Below are 18250 nucleotides of genomic sequence, written 5' to 3' on the forward strand. Positions count from 1 at the left end.
CTTTTCTTAACATCACATAGTTGTAGTTGATTTTTCTATTTTATTCTGTATGCTTTTTTTTTTTTTTTATCCTGATCTTTCTATGCCTCTCTTTTTATACTTTGCTGGCTGTAACCATTTCAGTTCCCTGGCATGGGATTAATAAAGTTTTATCTTATCTTATCTTATCTTATCCCTCCACTATCAAGCCTCTGGTGATAAATAAATAAATAATTCCATTATTATTATAAATATTCACAGGAAGTGTAATGTGTCTGTACCTTGAGGGGTTTTTTTAATTATTATTTTTTGTTTGTAATTTGGATGAAGTGACCCTTTAACAAATGATAAATTAACGAAAACAAATACTATATAACCACTGCATATGCGTTTTTATTAATAATACTAATATCTTTTCCGCTTCATGCGGCTGCAGCAGAACATTTCAGTGTTTTTCCTTATTTCGTGCTGAAGTTTACAACATACTAACACCGCATCATGTGGATTCACCGCCCGTGAGAGGCTGTTACACACGTGATAAAATGAAAATCGGAGTCAAATAAACGCATATTTGAGTAAACGTCTGTCTCATCACTCCACGGTGCAGCCACCGGACTCCGCTCCTCACGCGGGCTGCTATAATTAGCGGTCTCGCGGCTCCTCCGGGTTCCCCGCATGTGGAGCAGCGGCGGGGGAGTTTTTGGAGCTGCTCCGCCGCACCGCACACTTCCGCGTTGTCCGTCACCGTAAAGCAGGAAGCACTGTAGTAATGTGTAGGAGTTGTTCTGCCCTGCTGCTGTTTACCTACAGGTATGTCCGCCGGTTCGTCCCTGAAATGTCTCACTAATGTCTCCGTGTGTGTCCTGCTGACCCGTCGCCGCGTTTGGACTTTACTGAGACGTTAAGTTAGCTTCTGCGGCTAATTCCTCCGGGCAATCAGAGTTAACGTTCGGGATTGTTCGTCAGGGACGCAGCGGGCGGCTTTAGCCCGTTAATGGGGGTAATATCTCTCTGCTGTGACTTAGACCGGCGGTTAAATGTGTCGTGTGGGCTCATGAACAGGTGATTTCACGTTACAGAGTCGTCATTCCGATGCCAGGTGAAGTGAAACCGAAGGAGAAGCTACATGGAGGCTAACTAACCCGGGACCAATCGGTGCTCAGCGTACAGAGGAACTGCGGTACATTAGCGCCAGGATGCCAGCCGGTGAGTGTGTGTGTGAGAATGTACGTGTGTGTGTGTGTTTGACAGTGAACGTGTGTGTTGAAAAAATACGCCTGAGTGCGAGGTTGTTGCGTTTACTGTCACAGTTTTGGTTTATTACAACAGGCACGGAAGGTTCAAGTCATAAAAAGTGCAGTGACGCGTTCACTGTCACAGGTAGTGTGAGGCATTTGAGGCCTCTGCTGTCTCTGACACCTGTAGACCTGCGACAAAGGGACCAATGAACCATAAGAACAGTCTCTTGATGATCATTTGGTCCTGAAAATGCAATTTGATATTAAAAACAATTCTGTCACAATTTCCCTGAAACCCAGCTGACACAGTTTAATGTCTTGTTTTGAGTGACAGACAGTTCAAAACACAAATGTGTCCAATTTACTGTGAGGAGACCAAGTGAGCAAAGGTAAACATCTGAGAGACTGGAATCAATCATTTCTTGTGATGTGGCAGTCTTCACTCTTTGGCTTTCTATAGGCTGAACAAAGAATTGATTAATCAATAACACACTGATCAATCAGTGATGAAATTAACTGTAATTTGCAGCTCTGATGCAAAAGTCACATAGTTTGCGAAGATGCAGCACCAAGACGTCAAACCACATCAGACAATCCTGATGGAGCTCTGCTGTGCTGCATTCAGGGGGCGTTTGTGATTTTGTACGGTTGCTCTGAGAAGCTGCGTTGTTTAAAAATACCAAAGGAGCATTTCCTGCATCTGCTTTTGATCAGTGCCACTGTTTATGAGAAATGAAAGGTCATTGCTGGGTGAGTACTTCACTGTCACCTGCTGTAGTCAGACCAGAAGTGGGCAGGTGAGATTTACTCACGTGGCACGTCTGAGACAGTAAAAAGCGCTGGCAGGGTTGTAAACATAAACAGCGGCAGACAGCATGGCTAGCAGGCTAACAGCAGCACCTTATAAATTATACAGCTTGTAATCAAAAACTTTATTGTCGTTACTCTATCATCGCACCGCGTTCACCATAGCCAGGCAGCCCCCATCACTCGCTTTACCTCTGCTACAGAAACAGGTGCACATATAGATATATATCACATATATCTGGACCCAGAGGTCAGTCCTAACCCCTTTCTCAAACTAGCTGGACATCTGAAAGTCTTAAGAAGAAAATTCAGGTGTGAACACATCTGTATAAAGATACATATGAAGACGCTGGAAGAAGTGTCTTTACAGAAGCAGATTGACTTTTCATCGCTTTGGAGCAGCTGTTGACGCTCTGCATGTGCTGCAGCTCAACTGACCTTTTATTTAATCCTGATACAGAGTCGTCTGTGCGGCTCTGACTATAACCTGCGCTCAGGCGGCATGACTAGAGACTGGTTTCACCTGGAAAACCTGCTTTCTCAATTTCAGGACGTTCCTGGGATATCGTTGAATTAGTGGAGGTGCGTTCCAGAGAGGGAACTCAGAATGAAATACTGAAGCCGGCTAGCCAGACTAGTTGCGCCACATGCTAGCTACCGTGTCCTTGATTCCCACGTGACCTGAAGACAGCTCTGGATGAAACGTCCCTCTGCAGCGATGATTTGATGACGAAGCCACAAAGTGATGAGTTTAGAGCTGAAACCATTGGTTGAATAATCGCTTGACAGTAAAAAGGAAAAATGGCCAAATTCCCTGTTTTCAGTTTCTCATGTGAAGCTCATTTGTCTTCTAGTCAGGCAAAACAAGACATTTGATGAATTCAGTTTGTGCTTTAGGAAGCTGTGACCAAACAGTTAATTATGATAATTAACAGGTGCTTACTCGAACAGTTAACAGTTAATCTGGAGCTTGTGATCTAACTGGTATCCAGCTGGTGCCGCAGGTTGTAGAAATCTCTGGGATGGTGAGTGAAACCTCGACAGTTCAGCTTTAATTTTTCATCTTTGTCAATAATTCATCACTTTCCCCATAGTCTTGCTGCCTCTGCAGCTTTGTCAGCTGCCTCACAGAACCTGTTAACACGAAGCAGCAGAAGCCTGACGCCGATCAGACGCCGTCTCCGTCAGTCCTTCTGTCCCGACTTTCACCTCTTAGCCTAGTAGAGCGTAGCGTAAACAAGACACGAGCCTTCAGAGAGTGTGTTTGTGTGTGTGCCGTCATGTCTGACACTGTTTCTATTTTGGGAAAGTTGGACTTTGGGCGCCCTCGGCGTTCTTCTCCTCCAGCAGCTGCTCTGGCAGGTAACCAGCTGCTGTTTACTGGAGAACGATTCTCCCCTAAAAACCCAGTTGGCTGCCGAGACACACAAAGTAGGATGAGAAATCGGCATCTGTGGCCTCAGAAGTCCCCCTCCGGACGGGCTCGTGACGCTCCGGAGCGGCCCCCGGTGGTTTGACGTGGCGGTGGAGGAGGCGGGGATGGTATTTCAGACTGCTGATGTGCCTGAATGTTGGCGCTTCGCTGCAGGCGGCGTCTGCAGCTTCAAGGACTGTGCGGCCCCGCGGCCTCCAGTCTGTAATTACTCCCAGCGGCAAACTGCTGATTACATTAGCGGTAATGTGACACCTTCAGCATCGATCCCTGATGGGCCAGTGAGCGTGTGTGTGTGTGTGTGTGTGTGTCTGAATATGTTCGTGTCGTGGACAGATGAGATGCAGAGAGGATGAGGGACTCATCTTCGTCCTGCTGCTGGTCGTCAGAGACTTTCTGATCAGGCTGGAAAAGTGATGATTGTAATGAAGACGATCATTCGATTCCTCCAGTTCACCGCATGTTTAATCTGCCTCAGCTCGACGTCCCTGAATCACTCAAGTAAATAAATAAATTAAATAGTTATTATCACATCACATGAAACAAAAAATGAACATTTTAACCTGCTGCTGTGTTCACGGTCACTGATACACCAACGATACGGGAGCAAGTGAAATTGGACAGATACTGTGATGCGTTTAATGCTGGATTAGGTGTTACAGCTTTATGTAATTGTTGCTAAGTGTGTGTGTGTGTGTGTGTGTGTGTGTGTGTGTGTTGGCCCTCAGTTCTAATTGTTTGAAGGCGGTTTGAGTCACACAGAGGCAGAAAGTGAACGGACCTGCGTTGATTTGGAGAGCAGCGTTCAGTGCTGCTGCTGCTGCTATTAATAATCGACACTGTGTGTGTGTGTGTGTGCGGTGTGTGTGTGTGTGTGTGTGCGCGTTGCTCCATTTCGTAGCTCTCACTCCTGGGTCTGTTGTGGTCTAGAGGCTCTCATTATCCTCAAAGTGTTAACCACCTCAATTAAGTCATTATGTAGGACAAACCCGCGTCGCTGCCGTCCCTCACTCTCTCTCTGCTGCTGCTTTAGGCTGCATGAACAGTCAGATAAGCACATGGTAGATATGCAGAGATAAATGATGGACGGAAGGAGGCCCGCTGGAGACTGAGGGTGGTTGGAATCGTCTTCATGTCTGTCCTGAAAATGTTTCTCCATCTCCCAGTGGGACCCTCAGTCACACTGTGACTGCTGGATCTGCAGCTGCAGCCCCCGCTCTGTTTCAAAACGCCGAGACAAGCGGCGTTAACCGAGCGCTCTCATTACCAGCAGTCTGAGAAAGCGGTCACCTGAAGTGTGTTTTCAAATGACTGCAATCAGCAGCACAAAGAGCGGGATGTATTCAAGATCAAGGAAGCGTTCACTCCTCCTTAACACGTGTTAACTCACGCCGTCAGTTTCTTCTGTGAGGAGCGATGGCGGCCTGACGTCTGCTTATTGCACAGGCGTGACGCACATGTTTTCAGATTCAGTCCGACTTCCAGAGCAAATGTCCCTAAATCTCCAGAAGTCTCCTTACAGATCCAGGAGCTGTGCGTCCATGAGTGCACGGCTAGCAGGAACAGCTAATAGCTAATTTGGCATAAAGGTCCAGTGTGGATGATTTAAGGGAATCTAACAATCAGAAGTGTGTTTTCATGAATGTAGAATCACCTGAAAATACAAAGCATTGTGTTTTTGTTACCTCCGCAGAGGGAGAAGGTCCTCTTCAAGCAGTCTGCCATGTTTCTACGGTAGCCCAGAACGGACAAACAGAACGCTGACTCTAGAGAGGGGCTGAAGGCCTCTAATGTAGGCTGCGCCATCACAAATGAAGACCGGCTTGGTTTTGACTCGAGGGGTCGACACAGAGGCTGGGTCTGTTCTACAGTCTGTTTTCCCTCCAGCGGTTCAGACCAGCAGCTGACTTGTGGGTTTGAATGGCGCCGGTGTTCAAGAACAGGCGCGTGGAACGCCATCTGGTTAAGAACTAAACGTAAACATGACAGCACCGTCCCCTCGTTCCACCCGCCGCTCCCTCGAAGGTTCATCTCCTTTTCCGTCACACGTGTGCCGCTCTTCATTTTGTTGTGAATGTGTCTGAATGGATCTGGGCCGCCTGCAGGGAGGTTTCTGAGCCCGACGAGGACTCGCTCGTGCAGCGCGCGTCTGTATCTCAGATGCATCGGGACTGTTTGGATGCAGAGTGAATCACAGTCAGTCAAACCCAGCAGGCCTGCATTGTTTTGATGCTCCGCCGGCTGATTGTGTGCGTGCAGGCGGTTCCTGTGCTCTTAGGACGGTTCCTCCCTCAGTTGTTGGCTGTGATTTGTATGCACAGTGGAAGACGGTTTGTTCTGCAAAGGAGGATTTGGCCTAAATATAACTTCAAAGGAGACGCGCCTCCCTCTGTTTCCTCCGCCAGTCGCATCTTTGCAGAGAGAGGAGCTTTTATCTTTGTCTGCTGGTTGTGTGACGCTCGGCTTACTGCTTTTCTGCACTTTCTGAAGGATTCTGGTTTTCCTCTGGTCTGTTTTGTAGTCGGATGTTTGCTTGTGTCTCTATCATCATCAGACAGGTGTCTGTGCAGAGGTGCTGAGCAGCAGGACTGCAGCAGAGAAATAACAGCTTTACTCCAGTCAGCACCGTAGACATGACTGCATGCCACAATTAAAGCACACCTCAGCGAGCAGGTATTTGTATGCAAATGACGATGAGCTGAATGCAAGTGGAAAAGCACCATTTCAGCTCACTGATAAACCACATTTAAAGAGTCATTTCTCCAATAATGTGCACTTGCCACTCATGTTTTCAATGTTTTGTAGTTCAAACAGCATGAATCATGGCAAATACAAGTGTTGTACATTAAAACCTGAATATTTCACTGAGAGCAGCTCATGTTTTAATAAGAAGTGATGGCAAAAGACTAAGAGCTGAAAAGCTTCTCTGTCTGTGTAGATTGCTTTTTTTTTGCTGTTAGCATAAACTGTGGAGTCTCTTTGCTGCCTGTTTGCGGTGCAGACTCATAACTCCAGCTCCCACAATGCCTTTCACCTCACTGTCAGGTTTTAAATTCCTCTTCGGAAAGCTCGCTGCCGTCTTTGGTCCTCTTCTTGCATCGCGTCTTTTGTTCTCGGAGAACGTGCCACTGACGCGGCGGCGGCCCAGACGCTCGCCGTGCCGCCCTCCGGCTCTGCAGTCTGGCCTTTTTTGGACGTGAGATGCTGTTTGTTAAGTCTGTGGAAAGAATGTGTGAGCAGACGGACCTGAGGGATTCCCACTGGCAGCAGGGAGACCCCCAGCTTCTGGAACTGGTGCTTTTATAATAACAGAATAATCAGAAAAGTGAGAAAACAGCACAAACAATATGAGGAGGGACTGTGACAGAGCTGCGATCAATTAATCAATTAGTTGATTGTCTGCAAATAGTTGTCATATTTCAAGCAAAAATGCCCCCAAAATGCTCTTTTCTGCCCCCAAACTTTCATATTTGCGAATATATTTTGTGTTCTTTTTTGTGTTATTGTAGATTAAATGTCTTTGGGTTTTGGACTGTTGCTCGGACAAAAGAAGACCTTTAATGTGATCGTTTCCTGACGTTTTATAGGTTGACTGATAAAATAAAAGCTTGTAGTAGCTCGGAGTGTTTTCTCCACTGTGTCTGTGGCATTTGTGAGTTGACTTGTCAGCAAATCAAAGTCATTCATTAACGGACAGAAGCTGCGTGTTGCTGTCGTTTCGTGGTGACTTCACCACAGTTACATGTTGGATAAAGCTCTGTCTGTCTTGTCCGTCCGTCCGTCCATCCGTCCATCCGTCCGTCCGTCCGTCCATCCTGCTGAAATGTTGTAAATAACAGCAGCATGTCATCAAACAGAAAACAAATCTGTTTTTCTTTGTTCTGGAAAGTGTTGAACAGCTTCCCTCCGACTTCTTCGAGCAGCCTGTACAGTGTTTGTCTCCAGCAGGCTGAAGTGGAAGTGCGACTCGTTTCCTCTCGGTTTTGTCAGTAATTGGTTTGCGGAGGAGAAGCGAGGTCTTTCCAGATTAAATTCGATTGACTTTTTGATTGATAGTCGCGAGCCGCTCTAACAGAATAGAAGGTGTGGAACTCAGCGGTCTCCAGCTCTTTTCACTTGCAGCAGTGTGTGGACGTGAGTCAGTTTGTCTCCACAGGTTGTCTCTTATCAGTGTTCTCAGATGAGAGTTAGTGAACAGTCAGTGTCCGTCAATCCTCAGCACGTTTCACTAGAAGAAGTGACAGAAATCACAGATCTCACAGAAAATACGGACGAGTGGAGGTTTTTAGCTTCTCAGTTTTTTGGGGGAAATCGCTGTGATTTTAGTTCGTCCAGCGTGTTTTCGGCTCAGACAGACTCTATAATGAGCGTGTGACTGGCGTGTGACGCTCGCACCGTGCACACGCCTGTGTTCTACACTTATGAGGACCCTTCGTGACACGCTGGGTTCTGCAGCCCCCAACGCAGCAACAAGCTACGACTCACCAACATGAAACATCAGCCCTTCTGTGGTGTTTGGGTCAAACCAGGACCCTGAGCCGGGGAACGCAGCAGTGTCTCCATGTCTAATGTCCTCACTCTCCAAAGCTGTGCTCTCGTGTGATAAGTGAGACTTTTTCTTGGATTGTTGTCAAAATGTCTTTACTTCTGAAAAATGTCTCGCTTTCGTCCTCACTCTTCAGAAACGCCGTCCCATCAGAAATATGTCCTCACTTTGCCATGAATTTACGTATTTATGACGTTACTGTGTTCAAAACAAAATTCATCATGAACAAATGGTCCCCTCTGTCCCAAAATGTCTCCAAATGTCCTCACTTTTCCAGATGCTCACTTTTAGAAATGTCCTCATGCCCTAAAACTAAGACTAGTCTCACATAGATGGAAGCACACTGAGAAAAAAGCAGTTACACAACCACAGAGGCCCACACACACACACACACACACACACACACACACACACACACACACACACACACTCTCACACAGATGCAAATAGACACTGCACACACACACACACACACACACACACACACACATTTTAAATTCCTTCAGCAGCAGTGCCTCTCAGTAAATCTGCATAATTACACTCCAATCAGGATGATTAAAACACCGTCAACCCAACACACACACACCACCCCACACACTCACAGAAAACACTCATTCATGTCATCTCTCCAGCTGTACGTGCGTGTGTGTATCTTTATTTGTGCGTGTGTGCAGGGCGTTGAAGTGTTCCCCCTCATCTCTCTGGGGAATCTGTACTGAGGAGGTTTTGGGTGTTTTAGCCGTCTGGGCTCGACTGCGCGGCGCTGCAGCTTCACCTGCAGCCTTCAGCAGATCTGCTGCTGCCGCCGCTGCCGGCGAGGGGAAACACAAACACTGCAAGGTCAGAGATGAGAGTCAGTGTATGAGGGGGGAGAGAGAGCCAGAGAGAGAGGGGGAGAGAGAGAGAGAGAGAGAGAGAGAGAGGGTGGAAACACACAGAGAGAGACACGGAGGCGTCGAGGTCCACCTGGCAGGCCGTCCTCCGCTTCGCCTCCACCAGGATGGATTCAGAGAACAACGAGTCGGGTAGGGGGCTGTTTTTAATTTGTGACTCGTCTGTGTTTGTGTGTGCACGGCCTTGCAGTACCCCACTGTGTGTGTGTGTGTGTGTGTGTGTGTGTGCGCGCGTGTGTGTGACAGTGACAGACTGAGGGAGGCTCACAGAGTCCAGGTCTGTGTGTCTGTGTGTGTGTGTGTGTGTGTGTGTGTGTGTGTGTGTGTGTGTGTGTGAACAAGCCTGCATGGTGGCAGCCATTGATCTGCTCTCCCTGAACCGTCGAGCCCACTCATCCCGACTGTCCAATCAGCCGCCTGGATCTGCTTGACTGACACACCTGGAGACCAGTCGCTGTGCCGGCACAGATTTCATGAGGGTCCCTCCCTCATGGGCCACGATACGATGCTGATTGATGATTTCTCAGCCTTGTTTTGTTTTTGTGACTGAAGTTTGTGCTGATTCACTTCAGCTGCTGCAGAGTCTTTAACTCTCACTTCATTTTAGGTCCTGGACGCTTAAAATACCCCCAAATTCATATTGTTTATTCTCTGCATATCTTGAATATGGCATTTAATTTATACATTTGTGCCTATAGGATGTGTAATGTCACATATTTTGTGAACCCAGCCAGGCTGTGCAGCGTTGTTCGATTTGTTCACCTCGAGGTCAGGGTCAGGTGTTTGTGCCTCAGGCTGGTGTGTCTAACATCCAGTGGATCTAAGTGGACTCCACCAGGCCTGATGTTCTGGGGCTGGTGTGGCTTTATCCAGATAGAACAAGAAACATGTGTTTTTCAGTAGAAACAAGCAGCTGAAGTCGGCTGACAGTCGTCATTAGAGGCAGAACGTTAGCATGCAGCTCGGTAAGCTCTCAGCTGCGTCCTTGGTCCCAGTCATACGACCTTTCTATTCAATATTTTGTGTTTTCTTGGTTTTGAATCCAACAAAATATCTTCTCAGACTTGATCTGTGGTCCGGCGTTTGTCACCTCAGCCTGTTTCAAGATGGTTCCTGAACATTTGACGAGGCGTTCACAGCCCACCTCCTGTATTCAGAGTTTGTGATGGTGCAGCTGTGCTAACGGTAACGTCCATCATTCCACATTTTTATCTGCAGCGTTCCTCCAGCGGTACCTGAAGAACCTCGCTCAGCTGTTCTCTGCACGCAGTCTGTCCTCAGGTGAATCTGAGCGTGAAGGACTGAGCCTGGCCGTTCGGGCGCTTCGTGGTCGTCCTTGAGCCTCCGGCTGGCAGATGTTTGATTGGCGGCGGCGCTGAAGCACCAGAGGTCATCCGTTGTCTTTCACGCTCAATTAAGTCCCTCCCACCCAACCTGCTACCTCGCTGCTACAGACGCACACGTTTGTACTTCTATACTTGCGAGGACCCTCATTTAAATGCACGTGTGGCGACTAAGCTGAGCTATTTTTAACCCTGGTTCTAGTCCTCTAATGTCCTCACTCAGCAGAAAATTCAAATTAGTCCTCACAGACATACAAGAGCACAAACAAACGTACACACAGGAACAACACACACTTGTCCTGTGGTCAGAATAGCTGGCAGTAAAATACACAGTGACACACACACACACACACACACACACACTGCAGGCAGAGATGCTCAAACACTGAGGGGACAACACGAGGACAAACGGACTCCAGTTGGACGCGATGGAGCAGAACAGTGACGTTACATGAGCTCAGTCACTTCCTCTCCCCCTGTTTCTGTCTGTTTTTCAGCTGGTTTCAGTCTTTGAACACTGACTTGGCGTGTGTTTGTCTCCTGATTTAACCCTCCACTCGTGTGTTGGCGAGCCCTCTGCACTCTGCTGGAGTAGTTCTGAAGTACAAACAAGAGTAAAAGTTTACTTCCTGATGAGCAGAAATGTCATCGGCCGGTGAAACGAAGGCCGAACTCAAGGGGAAAATCACCAGATTGGTCAGTGCAGATGGGATCAAGACTAACAAGAGGCTCAAGTTGTGATTAAAATGAACCCGCTGTCCATGGATGAAACGTCCAAACGGCTAAAAAGACTTTCCCCTTTGACCTTCACAGTGTAACAAACACACAAACTGGTCCCTTCTGTGCTCCAGGCCACACTCTCCCTCAGAGACGTGGGTGAAGACGAGTTTCTAGAAACGGTTTTTATCTGGCTTCATGTAAACAGATCACATGGCACGTGGATGAAAAAGGTTGGGGTGCTGACGGTGCTTCAAATGTCAATCAGACCGGAGATATTCTGAGTGTCAGGCGGACGTAGAGTTGCAGGTTTTGTGCGTTGAAGCGATCGTGGACTCAAACATGAAACACGTCTTCACGGGATCGACCCGTCTCTCACTTCAGTTTGGAGCTTCTGTCTGTGATCTGATGAAATCTGACCCGTCTGAAACCTCTCAGCCAGAAAATGAAATCTGATTTTTGTCCGGAGTGTGAAGAAGGCCTCCCGTCTCCGCCTCAAGCCGCCCTTCCTCTTCCTCTTCCTCTTCCTCTTCCTCTTCCTCTTCCACTTCCTCTTTTCTCCGCTGACCTGTGCTGTACGTTAACATTTTCAGACATTTTGCTGACATTTAACTTACATCTCAGGACATTTTGCTGACAATGAGCTTTGATTTGTAGGTTTTTATCTCAGGTGAGTGAAGCAGGTCACAGTCGGAGGCAGTAACACGCGTTTTCTTCTTGTGCTTGAATAAATTGTACTTGTGAAGGTGGTTTTCATGCAGCATACTTTTAACTCAGTGGCAGTAGATTTCTCTTCGATTCATTCTTGGAAACAGATGTTTGTTTGTTTGTTTGTTTGTTTGTTTGTTTGTTTGTTTGTTGCGGGGGAGGTGAAGCTTGTTTTCTCCTGTGGTTTGAAACTGTACTCAGGGTTGAGGTGATCAGCTGATCAGCTGTGTTTTTCCTCATCGATTACTCACTTAATTACATGTTTTATGAAGCAAACGCGGCACGTTCTCTGGCTCCAGAGTCTCTGATGGGAGCGTTTGCTGCTTTTCTCCATTTTCAGTGATTGTAAATTGAATATTTTTGGCTTTTGGACTGTTGGTCACAGTATCTCTTCAGTCTTTTCTGACGCTGAGCTCCAGTTTCAGTGTTTTTCTCCAGTGTGAGCTCAGTCCAGACAGCCAGAGCCTCAAATGACTTTAACGAGATGGGCGGCTGTTTTAATCTCAGCGTTTTAATCATGAATATTTTAAATCACTGACTTAGACTCGACTGGTCGAGTCAATAATGGCTGACAGCTGCAGACAACATGACTGAGTTATAAAGGCCTGTGTATGAATTGATTGGTGTGTGTGTGTGTGTGTGTGTGTGTGTGTGTGTGCATGCGTGTGTGTACACACCATTGCTTTGATTACCAGAGCTGCTGATACTGACGGACCTTCAGTGGAGTGATCAGGTGTGCTGTTTGGCTTCGCTCCCCCTTCATACTTCACTCGGCCTCCTCGATGTGATTGGTGGAAGTGCATGAAACAAAAAGCATCCTGATTGGCCGGACTACACTGAACTGAACTGAATATTAATTAAAAGTTTCTGTCTTCACGTACTGTTGGGATGGACTGCATCATCAGAGTTTAACTGCTAATATGATGCAATTTACCTATAGATTAGTTTCATCAGTAATTTCAGTAATTAAGGATAATTACGGTTTAGAAAAATTTGTCTTAAAAGGACAAAACCAGAATAAAATTGCAAAATTCTGTAAAACAAGTCAAATATATATGAAAAATGTGTGAAACATTAATTTACGGTGCTTTCTTTTTGTTTGTCAGCTGATGCTACAGTGTTTGTAAGATCAGTATCAGCTGCTAACGTGTTGGGATAAAAACCAGCTGTCTTTAAAATGAAATGGTGTCAAATGATTTTGCATTGGTGCATGCAATCACAGCCAACTAGTTAGCGTTAGCGGCTGTAAGATCACAGGCATCATCATCTCAACACAAACTGAAGTCAGCTTCTTTGCTCGCTTCTTAAGAGAAGAAGAAAATGAATCCCAAATTATGACCTTCAGTGCTGCACGCAGAGTCCAGACTCAAGTTAAACCGCACAGGGTTCACGCTTCCTGTCCGTGAACATTAAAGTGCATCAATAGCAGATAAAACGGATGAAAAATGAACAGACTTTGGTTTGAGGTCAGATGTTGTGAAAATGTGCGTTTTCTCATCCTGTCACCTGCTCAGTGTCACAGCCAAGTATTCAAAGCCAGAGGCCTGGTCTCACGTTTCCAGATGAAATGGGGGTAAATTGAGACGCCATGTTTCCCAGAAGGCCGAGTTCCTGGAGTCTCTTTCCTTGCTGCAGGATTAATTGATACGCCCATGGCTGAAGTCCTAACGTGATCAGTTTAATTCAGTCTCTGGCAGATCGAGAAGATTTTATTGCTGATAGAGATTCATTCAGAGGCGGTCCCCGTTAATTGGATTTGCTCTCCGGCTTAAAACACACACGGCTTCTTTTTAAAGACTGTTTCTGACACTAAACCATCAGACAGCGTGTAAGTGCATCACAGACACACGGTGTACCAGGTTTGTAGGGTTTGTTTCACCAGAAGTAACTTCTTAAAGTAAAAGAAGAAGATGAACACCAAAAGACCTCAATGAGACTTCTGCATATCACTGATCCCTGTGCTCGATCCCTCGTTGCTGCTTCATATATTTGTTCAATTCCAGCTCAAACACACCTGATTAAACTTAATAAGGTATTGATCAGCCATTGATTGTGCGTGCCAAGATCCTGCAAAGCCATGATAAACAATTGGGGTTCTTCCACCAGATATCGATCGCCGATTTTGTGATTTATGATACTTGTTTAGTTTGCAGTATTTAATGAGAGTGTGTGTTTTTGGTACTTTGACCAGTTGTCAGTTTTGAACTGATTCAAATGTGAGTTGTAGTTTCCTAAAGAAAAATCAGAAGCAGCCACATCCCTTTAAGCAGCTGTTTGTTCGAAATAAGCAGATTATTTTTTGTTAAAGATGCTTGTCGTGATCAGATCATCACATTTAGAATGAAAACAGCAAACGCTCACCTCTCAAATGGGAGAATTCGGTGCCTTTTTCTGTTTTCTTTTTATGCCAATCGGAGTGCTGGATCACAAAATGCCTGGTATAAAACGAGGAAGAGCTTGAGCTCCAAACGTCGTGCAGCAGCTAATTAAAGTCCTTCAAACAGGAGCCTTTAGTGCACGGATCTCGTTCCTACGCGGCCTGAAATGTGCCAAGTTTCAGAGATTGTTTTTCCTTTCCCAGAAAAAATGGCTTCTTTTGTTCTTAAAACCAAGTTGCTTAGTTTGAATACATTTTAATGAACCCAGACTGTCTTTTGTTCGTATTCTTGCCGAGCAGTTCGGAGACAGAAAATGAGTGTCTGTCTCTGGTCAGTCATCCAGAACTGAACCACACTTTCCACTGAATCTGGTTTCCATACTTGGTCATCGGCAGCAGCTCCGCAGCTTTGGTCTCTGAGCATCACATGTTGGAGGCTGATGTTTGCAAAGTTAAATCTGCCTGAGCCCTGAGGCAGTGTGTTAATCAGTGTAAATGTACAGTCAATCCATGCTTCTCTGATTCAGACCAAAGGTTAAAAACAGTCAAACAGTGGAGGTGGGCTTCCATTTTAAGAACGATGTGCGGCTGTCAGACATCGTCTCCTTCCACTGTGGAGAGCTTAAGCTTTTTTAGGGATAAGTGAGGTCATTAATACTTAATTCATCTTTAATTTGATCATTAATCATCTTTGGAAATACACATGTTCAGCCACTTTTTTTTTTCTTTGCACACTTCCTGAGCCTGTGGCTAATCGCTGGTGCTAGCTAACTGTCCTGACGTCCGGTCAAAGACAAACAAGCTCCTATAAATGTAGTTATACGCTTAACAAGCAGTATACAGTTTTAGGGGAGTGAGCAATGGCCAAATTATCCCAGACCGCAGAGGACTGAGTGTCTGCGCTCCACGATGCTCAGACCTGAGGGCATCTCACTGCTCAGTATGGCTGCACGGCGGAGCTCCATAAATTGTGTGGTATATGGTAATTTCATGGTCCGCTGCCTCAGTCTACTGCTGGACACTTGCCATCACTTCTCTGCAGCTGCAGTCACATGATGAACGTCATGATGCTGCTGTCTCTCTCAGGTCCTCTCACACTCCAGGTTTGTCCTCACTCATGTTTCTGGATGTTTGTCTCCTGACAGAAGCTGCTGATGCATCTCCACTAAGAACGTCAGCTTGCTCTTGATTTTGATTCTGATCTGTGACGCAGGCTCTCAGTCCAATACTAATATTATCAGTGACATCATGAAGCTGCACCCCGCATACTTGATGTACACTAATGTCATTACAGCCAATCCAATTTAGATTCTTCGAGGTCCGCAGCGAGAAAAAAATAGTCGACTTCTCCTGATTCAGATCTGCCTGCACATGCACAAGATATTCACAGGAGGCAGCGCAGCGTGTGACCCAGTGTTGCTGTTTGTTTTCATATTAAACTGTTGACATCCGCCTCCCTGTTCAGAGAGCGCTCTCCCAGCTGCATCACGTCTCTGCTCATGCTAACCCAACATTTCCTGCTCCTGCTTCACATTAATAGCACTCACTTAACTACCAATGCAAAGATGGTGGCTAATACACCAGATGCAGTCCTGTTGCTGCCCCCATGGTTGTTACAGGTGTGATTTGAAACAGTGAAACACACCTCTCTTTGCCACAGGTGTCGTGAGATTATCCAGGACTGCTGCAAAGTCCGATGAAGGTGTCAAATTAGGAATACTCCTGTCTTTGAAGCCTAAATCCTCACTCGCTGAGACGCTGCAGATGCACCCGTCTGTTCAGATGAGTAACACAGTTGTGAAGCAGCTGAGTGGTTTGAAACGTGGGCAACATGCACAGTTGTCTCCTAAAGAGCAGCAAGAAGCTCCTCCAGGGAAAACCGGACACGCTGATTGGATGTCACGGTGGTTTCCTGCCGTAAAACTGTGCACGCTCACCTTGATCCGTCCAGGCTTTGGCTCTGCTGTGCAGCTTTTCCCATTGCAGCGCTCTAAAAGTGTGATTTGTGGAGTGAAGGCCGCAGCTGAACTCTGTGATTTAGACCAGTTTTTCCTCGCCGTTGACTTCTCCCTTCAGCCTGAGCCATGGTTCAGGTGCAGCTCTCGCTCATCGTCACGTTGCTGCGCTGAGCAGATGTGTTTTTTCAGCACAAGTAAACCGAAGTGGTGTTGCGTAAACAGCGGCATGTGACTGTGAAAGCTGTAGATCCCTTCCTGAGGTGGCGTTTGGCAGTCGGCTTGCTGCCTCGTTGAGACTTTGAGACTGTCTCTCAAAAGAGGAAGCAGCAGAAAATTACTCCACTCAAACGTTATTAAAGTGGAGTTTTGAGACTGGCTGGTTTCCTGTGTGACCAGAGGTTTTATCAGCTGCTGACGTGACTCTCAGCAAAGAACTTCAAGTCCAGTTCATCCAGCTCTCAGTGCAGAGAAGCCCATTCGATCTTGGATAATAGCTGTGATGGTTTAAATGCTTTTCAGCAGGTTTGAAAGTGTTTTTTAAATTAATCCATCCCAAAATATCTCTCATCACACTTTAAGATATTTCTGTCTTCCACAATAGAGTTAGATCTGCCAGAAAAATAAAAATGGCCCCGTTCACTTATTTAGCAACTCGATCCGGGCGACGAATCAGCTGCTGAAAGTATTAGGACTGAGCTCGTGCTGTGCTTCCCGGAGTCAACGTCTCAGTTTTCCTGCTCTTCCTGTAAAGTCTGTTCAAATCCAGCTTCTGCTTGTAAGAACCGTTTTTATGAGTCATATTTCAGACAGAGGAGCCAGAAAACCTGCTTCACAGTGATTCTTCTTCTTTGACTGACACACATCTGAGCACCGCGGGGAAAAGAAAAGCAGGGCTTTGATCCTGTTTCCTTTTGGGGTGTTTTTGATGATCACAGTGTGGCGCAGTGCCTCGCCGCTCAGCGTGAACTCCCATTGTGAGCTGACGTGGAATTGAAGGCTTGGCAGATAGAAGATGGAAGTCTTCTTTTGATGCCTTTTTACCGTCAGCGGGGAAGCAGCGGGGTCACCCCTGTTGACTTGGATTGTTTGGAGCCACTCAGATGAGGGACAGCGACGTGAATAAATGTTTTGATATGCTGGTGAGACCGCCATTGGTCCCACTGAATCACCACTGAGCAGGTTTGTGCGGGGACGGTGAGAAGGCGTCAAGGCGCACATGCTGTTTTCATTCACACACAGATTGAGTTAGATGGAATATGAATCGAAGGATGAGGTGATAAATCATTTCCTCTCGGCCGGTCACGCTGCTCGTCTTATTACTTGACGGGGAATGATGAAAAGGCTCACTAAATTCAGAGAGGATCGCATAAGAAAATTTGGTGCAAATCAATAGAAGCAGGGCCGTAAATACGCAACCAAAGGAAGGTGATTAATCTGAGCTATGCTAGCCGCATGGCTCGGGGTGACGACGCTGGTCGCTTGGTCCACCGCCTCCAGGCTGAAATACTCCACTGATTTCCATGAAATTTTGTTCAGACATTCGTTTCTCAGACAGTTAATCCTACGACTGGATGATCCCTTGACGTGTCCTGTAGCGCCACCATGAGGCGATTGTTCTTTAGGGAAATATCTGAGCAAATGTTAGCATGCTAACACGCCGCATTAAGATGGCGAACATGTTGTTGATGTTAGCATTTAGCGCAAAGCACTGCTGTGCTTCACTGCAGCCTCACAGAGCCGCTAGCGTGGCTGTAGACAGTCCTGTTCAGGTAGAACATAGAACTGAACCAGAGTCATCTCATTCATATATGGATTAGGTACTGTGGGTGGTGCAGGTGTGCAGGTGGAGAACAGATTTGAGAACTTGAATAAACTTGAGGTGAAATCTGTGACCTGCTAAACGTGAATGTTTCAGTCACATGTGGGCTCCATCAGACGCTTCACATTTGAAAATGGCGGCCTTCAGTTTTCCCGTGCACACAGATCACCGTGAAGCTGCTGTCTGTACCTCCTCCCTCAGCTTCCTCAGCAAACACTTCAGAGCAGCTTCATTATGAGGCACACACACACACACACACACACACACACACACACACACACGGTGGCTTCACAGTGAGTGTTTGAGGAGCAATAAAAACCTGAAATGAACTGAACGTGCAGGTTTATCCGTCACAGATTCGCTCTCCCCTCGAGATGAACGTGTGATGTGTTTGCGAATGTGTTCACATCAGCTGTTTTCACTGAAATGAACG

General features: G+C 46.5%; 1 protein-coding gene across 4 annotated transcripts in view; it reads left to right on the forward strand.

The window, feature by feature from the left end:
- The first annotated feature begins 695 nt into the window (after positions 1–695).
- Positions 696–18250, forward strand: part of efr3a (EFR3 homolog A (S. cerevisiae)) — a 94963-nt gene continuing 77408 nt past the window's right edge. For 2 of the 4 annotated variants that reach the window (XM_076744956.1, XM_076744958.1), the window contains exons 1-2: positions 696–789; positions 1059–1185. In XM_076744956.1, the coding sequence (XP_076601071.1) occupies positions 1176–1185 (10 nt within the window). In that variant the 5' untranslated portion in view covers positions 696–789; positions 1059–1175. Of the gene's footprint in view, positions 790–1058; positions 1186–8531; positions 9028–18250 lie in introns of those variants that run through there. The other 2 variants (XM_076744955.1, XM_076744957.1) reach the window with 2 other exon arrangements.

Source organism: Chaetodon auriga, chromosome 12, assembly GCF_051107435.1.
Source record: "Chaetodon auriga isolate fChaAug3 chromosome 12, fChaAug3.hap1, whole genome shotgun sequence".
Lineage (NCBI taxonomy): Eukaryota > Metazoa > Chordata > Actinopteri > Chaetodontiformes > Chaetodontidae > Chaetodon > Chaetodon auriga.